Source organism: Pseudorca crassidens, chromosome 20 (genome assembly GCF_039906515.1).
Source record: "Pseudorca crassidens isolate mPseCra1 chromosome 20, mPseCra1.hap1, whole genome shotgun sequence".
Lineage (NCBI taxonomy): Eukaryota > Metazoa > Chordata > Mammalia > Artiodactyla > Delphinidae > Pseudorca > Pseudorca crassidens.
Genome location: NC_090315.1, coordinates 55,398,886 through 55,413,458, shown reverse-complemented (window position 1 = coordinate 55,413,458; position 14,573 = coordinate 55,398,886). Strand labels below are relative to the sequence as shown.

The window sequence follows — 14,573 nt, the reverse complement described above, 5'->3', positions numbered from 1 at the left end:
GGTTCGACTTAAAGTTCAGGCTCTGCCGCGCCTTCGCGGACTCGCTCTCTCTCCCCCTACAGCGCCAGAAAATGGGCCTGTCCAGGCCGGATGGCGCATGCGCATCGGGCGGCGAGCGGTGGGGGCTGGCCGCGCGGGGTCAGGCGTGGAGGGCGCGGAACCTTCGCCACCCGGAGCTGTTCGGGTTCCGGCGCCCTGGCCGCCGGCTTTTGGGTGCAGAGTCTTCGCCGGTGAATACCGTTTCCACTCTCCGGGTGTGGCCGCCAGTCGGGTGAGTCTCGGGGGTCCGGGCCGTTCGGAGGAGCGCTCTCTTCGTGGCCGAGGTGTGAGGGGAGGCCGCGGGACACTCACCTGTCCCCCCTCAGGTCCCAAACTCGCGCGCCCCGCTGTGTGCCATCCTGCCGGGACTTCGCGCCCGCCTGGGGGGTTGGGACCACTGCGCTGGGTGTTGCCGGGGCGTTGGAGTCGTCCTGAGCTCCCCGCTCTCGGGCATTCTCTGGGACGCGCGCTGTAGTTGAGAGCCGGCTTCGGTGTAGACCTTCACTGCCTGCGGGAATCGGCCTCGCCGCCGCTCTCGAGCCTGTGACCTTGGGCGAGCTCCTCCTCACCCCGAGCGTCAGCCTCCTCGCCTGTGAAATGGGTATAACCCAGCGCCTCGGTTGTGAGAAGGGAAGCCCTGAACACCGTGTCTGACGCGGTGAGCGCTCAGTACGTTGTGTGATGATTACTGTTACTGGGTATCCAGGCGTTTAGGATTTGCTTGTGGTAGGTGGGAGCCTGTTAGGGCGCATCTCAGCTTCAGAGAAAGTTCCCACTAATCCGTCTTGCGATGCGAGAATCCAGTGAGATCACCCTCAGTACGCTTTTCAAGGAAAGTGACATTCAAATCTCGTTTATTGGGTTTCAAGATTACTGAGCTTGTCGTTTCACAGTAAGTGGTTTATGAAGAGTCTTAAGTAAATCCGAGTTCTGGAAGCCTTCATTTGAAGACTTAAATGCATAAAAGAAGTTTGCGCTGGCAAAGGAATTCTGTTGTGACACCCCTTGTGTCTCCTTTTCTATCCACACAGGCTTCTGCACTTGTTTGGTTGATTTAAAGTGACCCTCATTTCCCACCTTTTTTAAAAAAATAACTATGTCGATGTCTGAATCAATTCTCAAATCCATGGTAATCCTATATTCAACGTTCAGTAAACATTTATTGGGCATTTACTATGTGCATTTAGGGGAATGGCCCTTCCCTCACTAGCCTGTGTGTTCGTTGAAGTTCATGGACTAATTTTTTTTCTTCTGAAATTCAAGTGATCTGACAGAGTGCTCAGCACCAAGTAAGTGCTGGTAAATATTAGTTCAGGGAAAGCTGCACCTGGGCCCATTCCTTAAGAAATTATGTGGGTTGCTCTCAGTAGCAGTGGGGCATGGTCTATACTCTGGGAGCACTTGTCACTCAAAAGCATCTGTTTAGATTTGGTGACTTTGCAGCTGTGATAAGTAAAAGTGGGTAGGGTAGGGAGTCCCCTGCTATGTTTGCTACCTCTACTGAATATGGGGCAGTTTGAAGTAGAGAAACACTCACTTAACTAATTCCAGTGCTTTCTGAAATTAGACTTAAAAAAATATCTTTTAGAAAGCATTAACTCTTACTTTATCATTTTTCCTGGAGAACAGATTCTTCAGACTCTGAACAAGAGCTTTTCTGGGCTTGTTTTAAAATGACATTAGAAATTATAACTGTAGTGTAAATTTCTTTCTGGTGGGACCACACAATAGCCAAATCTTTCTAAAGAAAGCCTAAGTGGCATTAAAATATAGGGTTTCCCCCTTGTGATCATAGTTCTGCTGAAATGTGTTATTAGAATGCTTCCTCCCTTTTCTTCACTAGTGTTAATGTATTTCTTACTCTCAGCTTTTTTATTTTCTAAAATTGTGCCACCTGGTGGTTGAAGTCTTCTGCCTATCATAGAATACTCGTTAGAAAAATTTTACCTCAGCGTCTTGGTAAAATAAGGTGAAGCAGTGAATAAAATAAGACTATAGTTTTTATATCTTTAGTGAGGGCACCCTACTGCTTAAACCCTCCCAGCTTACCTCCAAGTAAAAGTTACAGTTGCTTTGCAGGGGCCGATTAGCCAGTTATCAAAATATCAAATTGTCACAGATGAACATTTTTAAGAGTTTAAGTGGACTGTTGTGGTATCAATGTGTGCATACCTGAGGAAGTGGATGGGATTGGCATGGGGAAGGAAGAGTTGTAGCTGTGACAAGTAAACCATTCTGATGGTTTCAAAATGCCAGTGTAAAAGTGGGACTGAAGTTTTGTGTTTAACTAAGTACTAACAGTTTGAATGGAATTTATCCCTGTCTTTCTCACTGCAAATACCTGTACACAAAGTCTTGTCACCAATGAACACTCCCTTCACCTTTGCTTCAACAGTGCGGCTGATGTTCATAATTACCTTGGTGCTGCCTTTTGAGATTGTTTTCTGTGTTATCAGTAGTAACTAGCGTTTATCCCTTGAGGGCAAATTTTATTTTTGGCAATGACTTAAATTTAATTGTGAACTTAGATTTGAGAAGAAAGGTAAGGATGCAACGTAAGAATATACTCTGTAACATCCTTAATTAACTTAGCCAGTCTCTTGGGCACATTAGGACAGATAAATGAGAAGTTCACACAGCAGCCTGTTTCATTGTTGGACAGCTCCAGGAAGATGACAACTGCCTCTGTAACTGCCACACTTTGGTTTCCAGTCCTGTCCTCGGACACATCTCAGAGTCAGTTCAGTTCAGCCTTTCCCATCAGGTGACAGGGCATTTCAGATATACTAATAATACTTTACCTTTGTCGCACTCACTCTTCACTATTTCAGATACTCTCACATATGTTATTTTAAACCTTATGATATAGGTCAAGAGCTAATTCCATTTTATGGAAGAAGAGACTTAGGTCTCAGATTAAGTTAGCCAAAGTGATATAACTTGTGAATAGCTGTGTCCACAGCCTTTGCCTTCAGACCCACATCTTCTCCCTTGAAATCCATTACTTGTCGTACTTAACCAGGCTGTTCTTTTTATCTGTCTCCTCTGTTGTGGGTTTCCCTAAGTTAGTAAATATTCCCAATTTCATGAATGGCTTCCTGTTTAAACCTAGTGTCACAGCCATCTCCATCCTGAGCATTCCCCCCGGGGGTACTCAAATTGTCAGTATTCTGGACATGGCTGATCAGGACAAACACAATACTTTTCTTTTTCTTGATGTAGACAGATCCTGTATTTCTAATAATATAGGATAATATTACATTGACTTCTTTGAACCTAGGCCTAGAATTAGTCCCTGTTGAAGTTGTAGCTAACCAGAGGTTCTTTGGGAAATAGTTTTTTTTCTATCTGAATTTATTTCATTCACAAACTGCTGGGAAGGCATGTCTTTCCTATTTTGAATGCGGGAAAAATCTGTCACGGTGGGAGATTACGTTGGGTAGTAACTCTGTCACTTACTGTGTGACCCGGGGCTTAGTTTTGCTATGAAAATATGAGTAATGCGTATTTTGACCTACAAAAAAGCTCTTTCTTATGGTTCAACTGAACTTAAAAATGTACCTACTTCCTCCGGTTATTGGGAGGATTATAAGACTTGTGCCTGCAGGTGGTTAAGTGTTCAAGAAATTATTTTCTACTCTAATAATGTGGATATATTCTTATGGCTTTGATGGAATTTTAAAAATAAGCATATGCAATATATATTTAGCTTTTATTCAGTTCATAAAACGTTACTTTGAGTTACAATAGTGTTAATAGAATAAGCTTTTAAAGATGACTACTGGAGGGTGTCAGCACTCATTTAAATGTGCTCTAAGAACAATGCCATTGTTTTAGAGTTATGTTTTGTATATTACACCCAAGAGTATAGCAGTGCATCTGCATATACACCAACAGTTAGCCAAAGCCAGTAGATAGAAGGAAAGGGGAAAAAGAGAATATCTAACTATAAAGATAGGGTGGAGGCAAGAGGGGAATGATTGATAAAGCAAGGAATTTGTTAGATAAGGGATAGGTAAGTGTTTAGAGCTTTAGGTTAAGTCACAGCTTTCACCAAGAAGAATAGGAAAAGGAAACTATATGAAACCATTTTCTTGTTTGACACAATCACCTAGGATAAGTAGGTAGACAGGAAGACGTTTCATTGGCACCATGACTGAGTCTACAGTAACGTACGTGTTTGAAGTAAACTTTTGTGGAGGGAGGAAAAGTATGTATCATGATATACATTTACGCTTATATACAAGGTGCATGTGTATATTTATCTCAGCAGCCAAGTGTGTTCTTAAGTTTTACCTTACCAATGAGAGAGGTCATTTCAGTACATCAGAAGCTTGTTTCTGAACTGTAAAAGCACACATTTGAGGGCTGGGTGATAGAAATATGCAAGAATATTTTGTCAAATATATTTACAGAATAAAATGTTAATGGCATTTTCTAGGTGACTAAACCAGTGTACATCTCCCTTCAGAAAAAATAAGCAAGGCAGAAGTAGGATAACTAATATATACATAAGTGTAGGTATATAATACTGGTATAATATTAGATGACTTAAATTGCTGGACTGTATGAGACCTCATTTTTCTGAGGCAAAATTTTTATATCATTGAAAAGACTTTGTCGTCAGTGACAGGCAAACAGAACTTGAACTTGGCTGCATTTCCAGTTTCCATTTCAAATACTCAAATACTTACTTGGCACAGCGGCCTGATTTGTGATCTTTAGCTGTGGGGGGTGTGTGTGTGTGTGTATGTGTGTGTGTTTAGTAGTGACTCAGTGGAACAGTGATCTTCTGATATTTTTATCACTTGAAATCTGAAATAGGTATATTATAATTCTCTGCAATTATTTGTTTAGTCATTTTTAAAGATTTTATTTGTCGGGGGTGGGATGTTGATGGGCAGTTTGAATTTCTTGGAACTATTTTTAACAGCTTTATTAAGGTATAATTTACATACCATAGAATTCGCTCACTCTAAGTGAATTCAGTGATTTTAGTAAGCTACAGTTGTGCAGCCATTACCACAATCCTATTTTAGAACATTTTCGTCCCCCAAAGTTTTCTTTGTGCCATTTGCATATTAATCCCCACTCTCACCTTTGGGCCTAGGCATTGATCAGCTTTTTGTTTCTACAAATTTGCCTTTTTTAGACATTGCATATAAATGGACTCATACATTCCAGTGTTTTGAATATGGCTTATTTCATTTAATTTAGTGCTTTTGAGATTCTTCCATGTTGGCACACGTATAAGTTCATTCTTTTTAATTGCTAGGTAGTAGTATCCCATTGTATAGATATACCGATTTGTTTATCCATTACTTGATTATTAGACATTTGGATTGTTTCCAATATTGACTATTATGAATAATGCTATGAACATTCACATATAAGTCTTTGTGGGGATATATGTTTTCATTTCTCTTGGGTGTGGTCTTAGGAGTGCAGTTTCCAGGTCATATGTTAAGTCTGTGTTTAACTTCTTTAGAAACTGCCAAATTGTTTTCCAAAGTGTCTGTACTATTTAGTGTTCCCAGTTGCAATGAGTAAGGTCCCTTTCCTCTACATCCTAACCGGTGCTTGGTATCGTCTGATTTTGTGATTATAGCTATTCTGGTGGATGTGTAGTAATCTTTTCTGAGTTAAAAAGAATAGGTTTAAGAAAAGAATAGGTGAATAGTGCTGCATAAATATAGCAAAACCTGAAAATGATGTTTTATCTTAGACCTTGGCTGCTAATTTTCTTCTTTGTGAAATGAAGCAATTAAACTTAATTTCAGGGATTTTAGGTTCTTGTTTTCATTGTAATAATTGCATTTTATGAGTATATATGCTAAATTTGAGAAAAAAATTTCCACATCTGCTTCTTGTTTCTCTTCATGGTTTAGTTAGATTTTCTCAGCCAGATGTTAGTTAGGAAGAAAGCAGTCTACATTAATTCACACTGATGTGAGACTGAGTAATGGCCCTTTAACCCTTATACATTTAAAAAGGATTAATAGGCCAGTTCTCGTCATTGGTAGAATTTCATCAGAACAAAATGAGTTGTAATCAATTTCAGGAATGTGGGAAAAGTAATTGAAGGCACACTTATTAATATAGGCAAGCTGTTTCTGCTTGAGCACCTATTTCCAGGATTGGGTCTCTTGAGGAGTCCGCTTTTTTCTGAACCTGCATATTCTCTAAACACTCCTGATAACCTGCCAAATCTGTTAAGTCATTGGATAAGGAAGCTGAGGCTCAAGTTTAATAATTTGCCTGAGGTCAGCATTCTTTTCTGATAAAAGTCACTGCAGGTTCTTACTGAAAATACTTTTAGGTCGCATTAACAAGTACAGTCACACATATTCAAGACACTCTTGTATCCACAGGTTGCTCTGCTGTGCTCCATCTCCTTCTCCTAAAGATGCATCCTGACTTATCTCCACACTTGCATACTGAAGAATGCAACGTCTTGATTAACTTGCTTAAGGAATGTCACAAAAATGTAAGAGTTCAGAAAATGACCATAAAGCAAAAATGAAACCTAGGTACAGCACACCTATGTAAAACGTTATCTCCATTAATGGAAGGAAATGATAATGTCTTAGTTATGGGTCTTAGCTTAGTAAAGATTGATGCTTGTGATCTTTTTAGAAACCATTTCCCTTTATGATGAGTAGAAATCAAGCATGGTAGTTTATTAGGGAGCTTCTGAAATGATACATAGTAATTAGAATCCCTGTTCCTTGTCCTTGACTTCTACAGTTCTGTGTTTAAAGGAAGTTGAAACATTTTTTATAATTATATGTTAACTAGATTTAAATTGTGACTGGCCTAATTTGACAGGTTTACTTAGTTGTTAGTGGAATGGAAATAAAATTCCATGGTTAAAACCAAAATAGAAAATAAGCCCATTTTTGGAATGCGTTAAATTAATCTGATATTTTTCCCAATGTCAACTATTTAGCTTTTTTCATGTGTTTGATGTATGAGACAGTTATAAGGAGCATTTGTGTTTTTCTTTAACTTTGCATGATGCATTATTTCCTTCATGTTATTCATAAACTGTAGATATATCAGATTCCAATAATAGTATTATTTAAATGAGTAAAATTTTAAGACTAAAATTAAGGTAGTAAGGAATGCCGATGACCTGTGAAGTCAGGTATTTATACTGGTTCAAAGAATGTTGTTGATGACAATATGCTTTTCGGTAAACTATTTCTGCCATACATCTAGATTAAGAATTGATACTGTGGGATTGACATATATTCACTAATATGTATAAAATAGATAACTAATAAGAATTGATATTGTAAGTCTTTTTAACTTTAGCCGTTCTATGGATGTGTCATAGTATATTATTTGGTTTTAAATTGTGTTTCCCTGGGGGCTGATGACTTTAAGCATATTTTCATGTACTTATTGGCCATTCATATAACGTCTTTTGCCCATATTTTAAAATTGGGTTGTTTTGTCTTGTTACTGAATTGTAAGAATTCTTTTTATCATTTGGCATAGAAGTCCTGTGTCTCATAAGTGTATTGTGAATATTTTCTCCCAGTCTGTGGCATCCTTTTTTATTTTCTTAAAGATGTGTTACAAAGAGCCGTTTGTAAGTTTGATGAGGTCTAATTTACCAGTTTTTTCTTTTATTGTTTGTTTTTTGTGTTCTAAGGATCTTTGTATATTTCCTGGTCACAAAGATTTTCTCCTATTTTTTCTTCTAGAAGTTTTACAGTTTTAGCTTTTAAAATTTAGGTCTGTGATTCAAGTTAATTTTTGTGTATGGTGTGAGGTATGAGTCAAGGTTTATTTCTCTCCCTGTGGATACCCAGTTATTCCAGCACCATTTGTTGAAGAGACTGTCCTTTCCCCACTAAATTACCTTGGTGCCTTTGTCAAAAATCAGCTGACCATATGTGAATGGGTCTACTTCTGGGCTCTCTAGTCTGTTCCACTGATTTATATGTCTGTTCTTAACACCAGTTGATTCCAACATTATCTTACTGGGGCACCTGGTCCCATGACTGTTTTGTCCTCTTTTCTGTCCCAGTTCACTTTCTATGCTCTATCTGGAGTTCTCTCTCAGACGTAAGTTTAATCACTGTTCCCCTTAATGGCTCCCTTTGCCTGTAGAATAAACTCTAAAATTTCTTTGTGTTTCGAGGCCTTCATGTACTGGCCCCTACTTACTCTTGGGCTTGACTACACGCCACCCGCACCCCTCATCCTTCCTGCGTGTTCTTGTCTGCAGTTGTACTGGAGCATGTTTTTGTCTTCTAAGCCTTTGTACTTGCTTTTTTCCTATGCTTAACTTAGAGCCTTCCTCACTGTCTCAACTTCTCATTTGCTTGATCAGGTTTTATCATCCTCCAGGCTTTATTCTGCTTAATTTGTCATTTCCTCTTCCTTTTCTTTCCTGACCCGGATTCTCTGTACTCCAGTAATACTGTACAGAATAGATTTCCTACGTTATGGCAGTTACTCTTACTCTTTTTGGTCTCAGGACTCCTGCACACTCTTAAAAGTTATTGAGGACCCCAAAGAACTTTTGTTTATGTGGACTATATCTACCAATATTTAGTGAATTAGAAATTAAAATTGAGAAATTGAAAAATACTAATTTATTTAAAAATTATAATAATAAACCCATTACATGTTAATAGTTATTTTTCGTAAAAAAGACCTTATTTTCCAAAACAAAAAAACGGTGGGAAGAGTGACATTGCTTTTGCATTTTTGCAGTTCTCTTTAATGTTTAGTTTAATAGAATACAGCTGGATTCTCATATCTGTCTCTGCACTCTATCTGTGGTGATGTTACACTTCATGTAGCCTCTGGAAAAATCTACTGTACCCTTGTGAGAGAATGAAAGTGAGCAAAGCAAATAAGATCTTCAATTGTTAGGAAGATAGATTTTACCTTCCCCTGGAAAGGTCTTGGGTAGCCCTGGGGACTACACTTTGAGAACCGCTGCTTTATAGCAATCACTTCATAATTTGTCTCTTTCCTCTGACTCTGAGCTATGAGAGTAGGGCCCAGGTCCACCTTGCTCACTGTTGTGTCCCTAGTGCCTGGGACACTGTCTTCCAGACACTGACTAATTGATTCACTTATTCAGTCAGTTGCTCTACCAGTTTGTTCTCTATGAACAGACACCAGGCACTGGAGGCTTATGCACGTGTATACAAGAGAAGTGCAGTCCATGGGCATTTCTTTTACCAACTCCACTGGGGCGTTTTGGGTTTGTTTTTCACATAATGTCACAAGAGTATAATTCTCATTTGGGCTAATGTTGAGGTGAAAGTGAAAATATAAATTAGTTTTTGTCTTGAATTTTAAAATAAGATGTATGTGTATGGGATGATATGAATAAATATAAACTAAACTATGAAATATTACCTTACATTCTAAAAGTTTAACCCTTTCTGGTATTTCTCTTTGGCCAGAAGGTGTGTGAAAAAGCATTGTCCCTGTTTGTTGTCAAAGAGGTAGTTTATACACAGGAAATATTTATCCTGAAAAGGTAATTAGGTAATCAGTAGGAGATCTTAAATGCTTGCCGGAAAAACTCTGACCATTTATTCAATGTGGACCAGAAAAGTACATTTAAAGTGGTGAAGAAACAGGGAAAAAAGAAGTAGCATGACTATTACTAATTATGTGTTGTCTGGTTTCCATGAAAGCCTTAATTAGAAAGAAAAGGAAAAGATGTGCTTATTGTTACAAGTTCAGCATTTATGGCATGTCATTATAGGAGATCACCATGCTGTCCGACCTGCCCATAAAAATCGTGACGTGCAAACACAGTAATTATGGCCCTACTAAAATTCAGGTTCTTGATGTCAGTCTTTATCTGCTTTGGAGCATATATACTTTTTGCCATGATGATAGTCACAGGACTTGAAACCACTAGAAGATTTTTATCTTTGCTTTTCAAACAAAGCAGACTTTGAATTCAGACATTGATTTTCTTATATTGTGAATTACTGGCTTGGTTATGTGGCCCTTACAGGCCATCTAATAATAGTGTTATGTGTTTCTAATTTATTTTGATGACATTTTGAATGGAGGCAAATGAGAGAATGGCTTTGGCACCAAGCTTTCCATAAGTAACTCTTCTATGGGACAGGAGTGTTTGCTGGTGAAGGAAGTTACTGGTCGTGTCAATATGGCAACACTGCCCTTTGACATCACTCTATAATAGAGGATGGATAACATGCCCTTAAAGAAAGGGTATTAGGTAATAAAATGCTTTTCACTCGGTCATTATGAGGTTTTGGTAGGTTAATAATCTTCTCTTTTATCAAAGAAAAGTCTTTTTATTTTTCATTTCTACCTATAGAGCATTTATTCCTCTTTTGTAGGAATGCCAGAATAAGCCTGTTTATTTGTATATTTTATACTTGTGACTTAACTATTAACTGTTTGCTTATTGACAACGTGACCCATGAAACCCATTTCTGTAGGAATAAGTGTTTCAATTCTGTGTGCCAGAGACCTTAGCATATTATAGGATGAAATATTTTACACCTTTTCTTCCTTTTAGCACAGCATTCTGAAATTTTTTGGTCATTGCAATGATCTTGATCGGGAGATGAGAAAATGCTTGAAGAATGAGGTAAGGAAAATGTTAAAGGATGGAAATGGTTGAACAATAGAAAAGAACATCTTGGAACAATATTGAGTTTTTTGCAAATTTTTGTATAACACCAAAAATTGACTTTATATGTATGTCTTCCCCTAAAACCAAGAGGAGAAATGAAAGTATCTTCTGGGGACAGTTTGGGGACATTGCTGATTTTTTATTGCATGTACATAAATGAAAACAACTATCTTATAATAGTCACTGTAACTCCTTTGGATGGATTTTTAAGGTTTAGGACATTGAAGCTGTTCAGCAGAAAGACTTGTTAGTCAGTGTTTAGCTATAGCAGGTAACTAAAACTCTCTGGGCCTCAGTTTCCTTGTATAACATGAGGAGGCTAGACTTAGGCTCTTTCCAGCTTTAAAATTTTGAATTTCTTTATAATTATAGTATGTACAACCCGTAGGGATCTAGTTTGACTTGTTTGGAAAGACTCGTTTCCTGAATAGAGTTTTAGGCTATGACTTGGACTTGGGCAAACGGCCAAAGTTTATTGTCTTTTTGCAGGTACTGCAAACTGAACAGAGTGCGTTTTAAATCTTTGAAAAGAAATTTAATTCCATTTCTGTTTTGTTCATCAGATATTTTAGGTCCAGAACCTTTAAAAATATATAACTACTAAAAATCTGCCCTCCAATTTGCGTTTTCTGTACTTTTGAACGTTTTTTCCCCTATGAGCCTCATATTGAAAGGTATTAGATATGATATTTGAAGCCATTCAGCATCTATGAATCATTTTTTGTGTTTTCCACTTTGGGGCTCTCCCCCCGCCATCCCGCCCTTCCTGGAATCCCTTTACAACATCTTTCCTGTTTGAAAAACTTCCTGGAGTTCTGATAATTTTCTTTGTGTGAACAAATGGGTATAAGTGTTTTAAACTGGTTTTTGAAAAGAGTTTTTTCATCATATGTAAATGGTAGTTTATATGGAAACTAAACCTAGGGCTGTGTTCCTGTTTTAGTAAGATTATGGAAAAATAAAACCCATAGTGTTTTATTTGGTATAGCTGTTTGTTTCTTACATGCTTTCAGTTGTATAAGATAGCTTTTTTCCTAAGTTTAGATTTTTTTTTTCCCTTACATTTCAGTGATTTTGCCATTGGTTTGGTGATTAGATCCTCATATGAAATTTTTTTTTTCCTATTTGGTAGAAGAATGTGTAGATATTTTTCTTATTTTGTCTGAGTCTGTTTTCGTATAAATGTCAGGTTTTCTCCTTGACTGCTTTCTAAGTCCTCTATGTAGTTTTTTATATTGCTTCATTACCTGAGTTATAGATGTTTTTCTGTCTGTTCTTTCATCCTTCAATTCTCCGAACCTGTGCTCATTTATTTCCTCTCTGCTTTTAATGCTTCCCAGTTTCCCATTTACTGCTTCTAATGCTCTCCTCCTACCATTTCCTTCATGTGTCATTTAAGTACTTCATTCTTTGAAGCTTTAACTAGAAAAAAGGTCCGGCCAGTTCTTTCTGATGCTCTCTTTGCTGCTTTGTTGCTGCTTTTGTTCTTTTTATTGAAATAATCGCTAATACTACTTTTGCAGCATCCTCTTTTGTCTCTCTTACTTGTTTGGTTTGGTTTGGTTTTTGGCTAATTGACCTTCCATGCTATCTGCGTTGTTTGGTGGTGTTTTGTGAATAACATTATAGCTATCCCTTTTTTTCTTCTTTTATTCAGGGGCCATGTTGACTCCCTTTGGAGATATCGTAACATGTATTTTAATATACACTCTGTTTTAATTTGCTTTATGACTTATTTTATTGGCCTGCTACAGAGTATTGTCTTCTGAAGACTTACCCATTAGACCCTCCTTTGAACCTGATTGTTGGAGGCTTCATATGATTAAAGAGGGATATCAAATATTTTTCTCAGAGCAGGTATCCCTCCATGTTCTACAACATTTTTTTTTTAACCTTTTAAAGCAATGAAACGCCCTTCCTCTCTCCCCACCGACAGTCTTATGAAGAAAATTAATGTATGACGGATAAAAGGAATGTTTTGGTTAAAGGGACCTGGTGTTTCATCTGTTATTTGAAATGGCCCTTTGATGAGGAAAAAAAAAAGTTTGAAAACTGCTACTATTCCAGAAGATATGTTAGAACTCTTCAGTCAAAACTTTAGACCGAGAAAACTTCTTAAAGATTATCTAACCCAACTCCTTACATTTGAGCTTTCTGGCCCAGAAGATGAAGTAACTCAAAGGTGTTAATCTCAGGACTCAGGGGAGGGCAGCCAGAGTCCCTGGTTAGTGCTGTCACTAATCTTTTGCTTCTATGGCTTCTTTCCATATCTCTGACAGCTGAAAGATTTTGATGTCCAATTATTCACATATACTCAGTTTTTTCAACTTGAATTTGCTTTTCCTTTTTTTCCACTCTGCCTAAGAACCCCTCTTGCACCTTTAAAATATGTCTTTATTGGTGTATTTATTATAAGCATGTAAATATACACGTATGAAACCACTTACATTCAAGTTTCTCTGCTTTAAACAAGTACTTTTTCTCAGTGCCAGGCTCTGGGTTTCCTGTTAGTTATAACCTGCTGGCCAGATCAGAATACTAGGCTAAAATCCTCCAAGGTGAAAACTACATTTAGATCCAACCGATTACAGAAACATAAGATTTGGGGAGAATTGGGTTTGATGACTATTCATGATGAAAAAATCCTAGGAAGTTCAGCTGACTATAAGTTTCCATATGAACCATTAGGATAATATGGTTACTAACAGCCAGTTACTCTTTTGGCAATATTTATAGAAATATGGTGTGTTTAGGTCATAAGAACTAGAAAGCCCCCTGTAGTCCATATCTGCCGGACTTTGTTTAGAGCACTAGAGTATTTAATTCTGGTGTGGTATTTTTTTATAAGGGGTTATTCATATTAAAGTGTTGTATAAAAGGCACTTTACAGATAAGACTTTAGAAGGCAGAAGCTGTGTTCTGTGGAACAGTTGTAGAAACCAGCAGCGTTCAGCCTGTAAAAGAGATAGTGAGTGGGTTACCTGTAATCAGATATTTGGAAGATTGTAGCAGGCAAGGAGAAATAGAGGGAAGTAGGAGAATTTACAGGGAAACACTTGGTTCAACACGAGAAGCTCTGGAACAAGTAGAAGTGTCCAACAGTTAAACAGGCTGCCTCTCAGGGTAGGGAGCCTCCTGATTAAGAAGTGTTCAAGTAGAGGTTAGATGACATGCTAGATTGTGAGCTTCTGGAGAACAGGGACAAGATTCATCCATCCTAAATATTTATTGAATTCACGTTTTGGGAGGAAATTAACTCAGCAAATATTTCTGCACCTATTAGGAGTTAGGTGCTGTACTGTATTGAATGAAATTTTACTAGATGGCCTCTAAGGTCACTGTTTCCAATCTCAGATTCAGTGAAATAAGAGCCATGTAGAAATTTTGTCAGTAAAAATGTTATTTTTATTTTGCAAATATATCTAAATATTTAACGTATGTAAATGATGATGTAATCTATTGTCTCTCTTCTCCCCCCCTTCCTTTTATTTTCTAGTACATGGAAAAGAGGAACAAGAGCAGGGAGCGTGGCAATGCAATGCGAAAGAGACTTTTTAATCCTCCAGAGGAATCTGAAAAATAGATCATACTTTCATTGGATGCCTTGGCTGAGAGAAGACCCAAAGACTCTTGGGTGGTAGTTGAAGGAATCCCGTTGCATTTGGTCTTCAGAATCCTTTGAATGGAAAGTGACCCATGAGAAATCGAGCCTTGGAGAAGTATGGAAGCCCTGGATCTGGAATTTTGGTTGGGCAGAGCCGTTAGTACTCTCTCTCCTCTTCCACCGCACCTGAGACTTCTAACGTGTTTGTTCCCTTTGCCTACAGCCCGTTAACATTTGAGTAACTTATCTCCCTCAATAAAATCATTGATTCTAATCATA

The 14,573-nt window shown here is 37.9% G+C and overlaps 1 protein-coding gene across 3 annotated transcripts; it reads left to right on the top strand.

The window, feature by feature from the left end:
* Positions 1–97: 97 nt before the first annotated feature.
* Positions 98–14,573, top strand: CMC2 (C-X9-C motif containing 2). 3 transcript variants are annotated; one of them, XM_067720932.1, is made up of 4 exons: positions 118–271; positions 6,411–6,526; positions 10,574–10,645; positions 14,187–14,573. In XM_067720932.1, exons 2-4 carry the CDS (start codon positions 6,446–6,448, stop codon positions 14,271–14,273), a joined length of 240 nt encoding a protein of 79 aa, XP_067577033.1. In that variant the 5' UTR covers positions 118–271; positions 6,411–6,445; the 3' UTR covers positions 14,274–14,573. The 3 variants fall into 3 exon arrangements, with proteins under 3 accessions (XP_067577030.1, XP_067577032.1, XP_067577033.1); XM_067720929.1 differs by lacking the exon at positions 6,411–6,526 and having other exon boundaries at positions 98–271; XM_067720931.1 differs by lacking the exons at positions 6,411–6,526; positions 10,574–10,645 and having other exon boundaries at positions 98–271.

What these genes read in the sequence shown, in the direction of transcription:
- CMC2 (XM_067720929.1), top strand. Translation starts at nt 98, where the DNA reads ATGCGCATCGGGCGGCGAGCGGTGGGGGCTGGCCGCGCGGGGTCAGGC. An exon ending in CGGGTGTGGCCGCCAGTCGG is followed by an intron (nt 272 to 10,573) that starts GTGAGTCTCGGG and finishes TCTTCCTTTTAG; the next exon opens with CACAGCATTCTGAAATTTTT. An exon ending in GAAAATGCTTGAAGAATGAG is followed by an intron (nt 10,646 to 14,186) that starts GTAAGGAAAATG and finishes TTTATTTTCTAG; the next exon opens with TACATGGAAAAGAGGAACAA.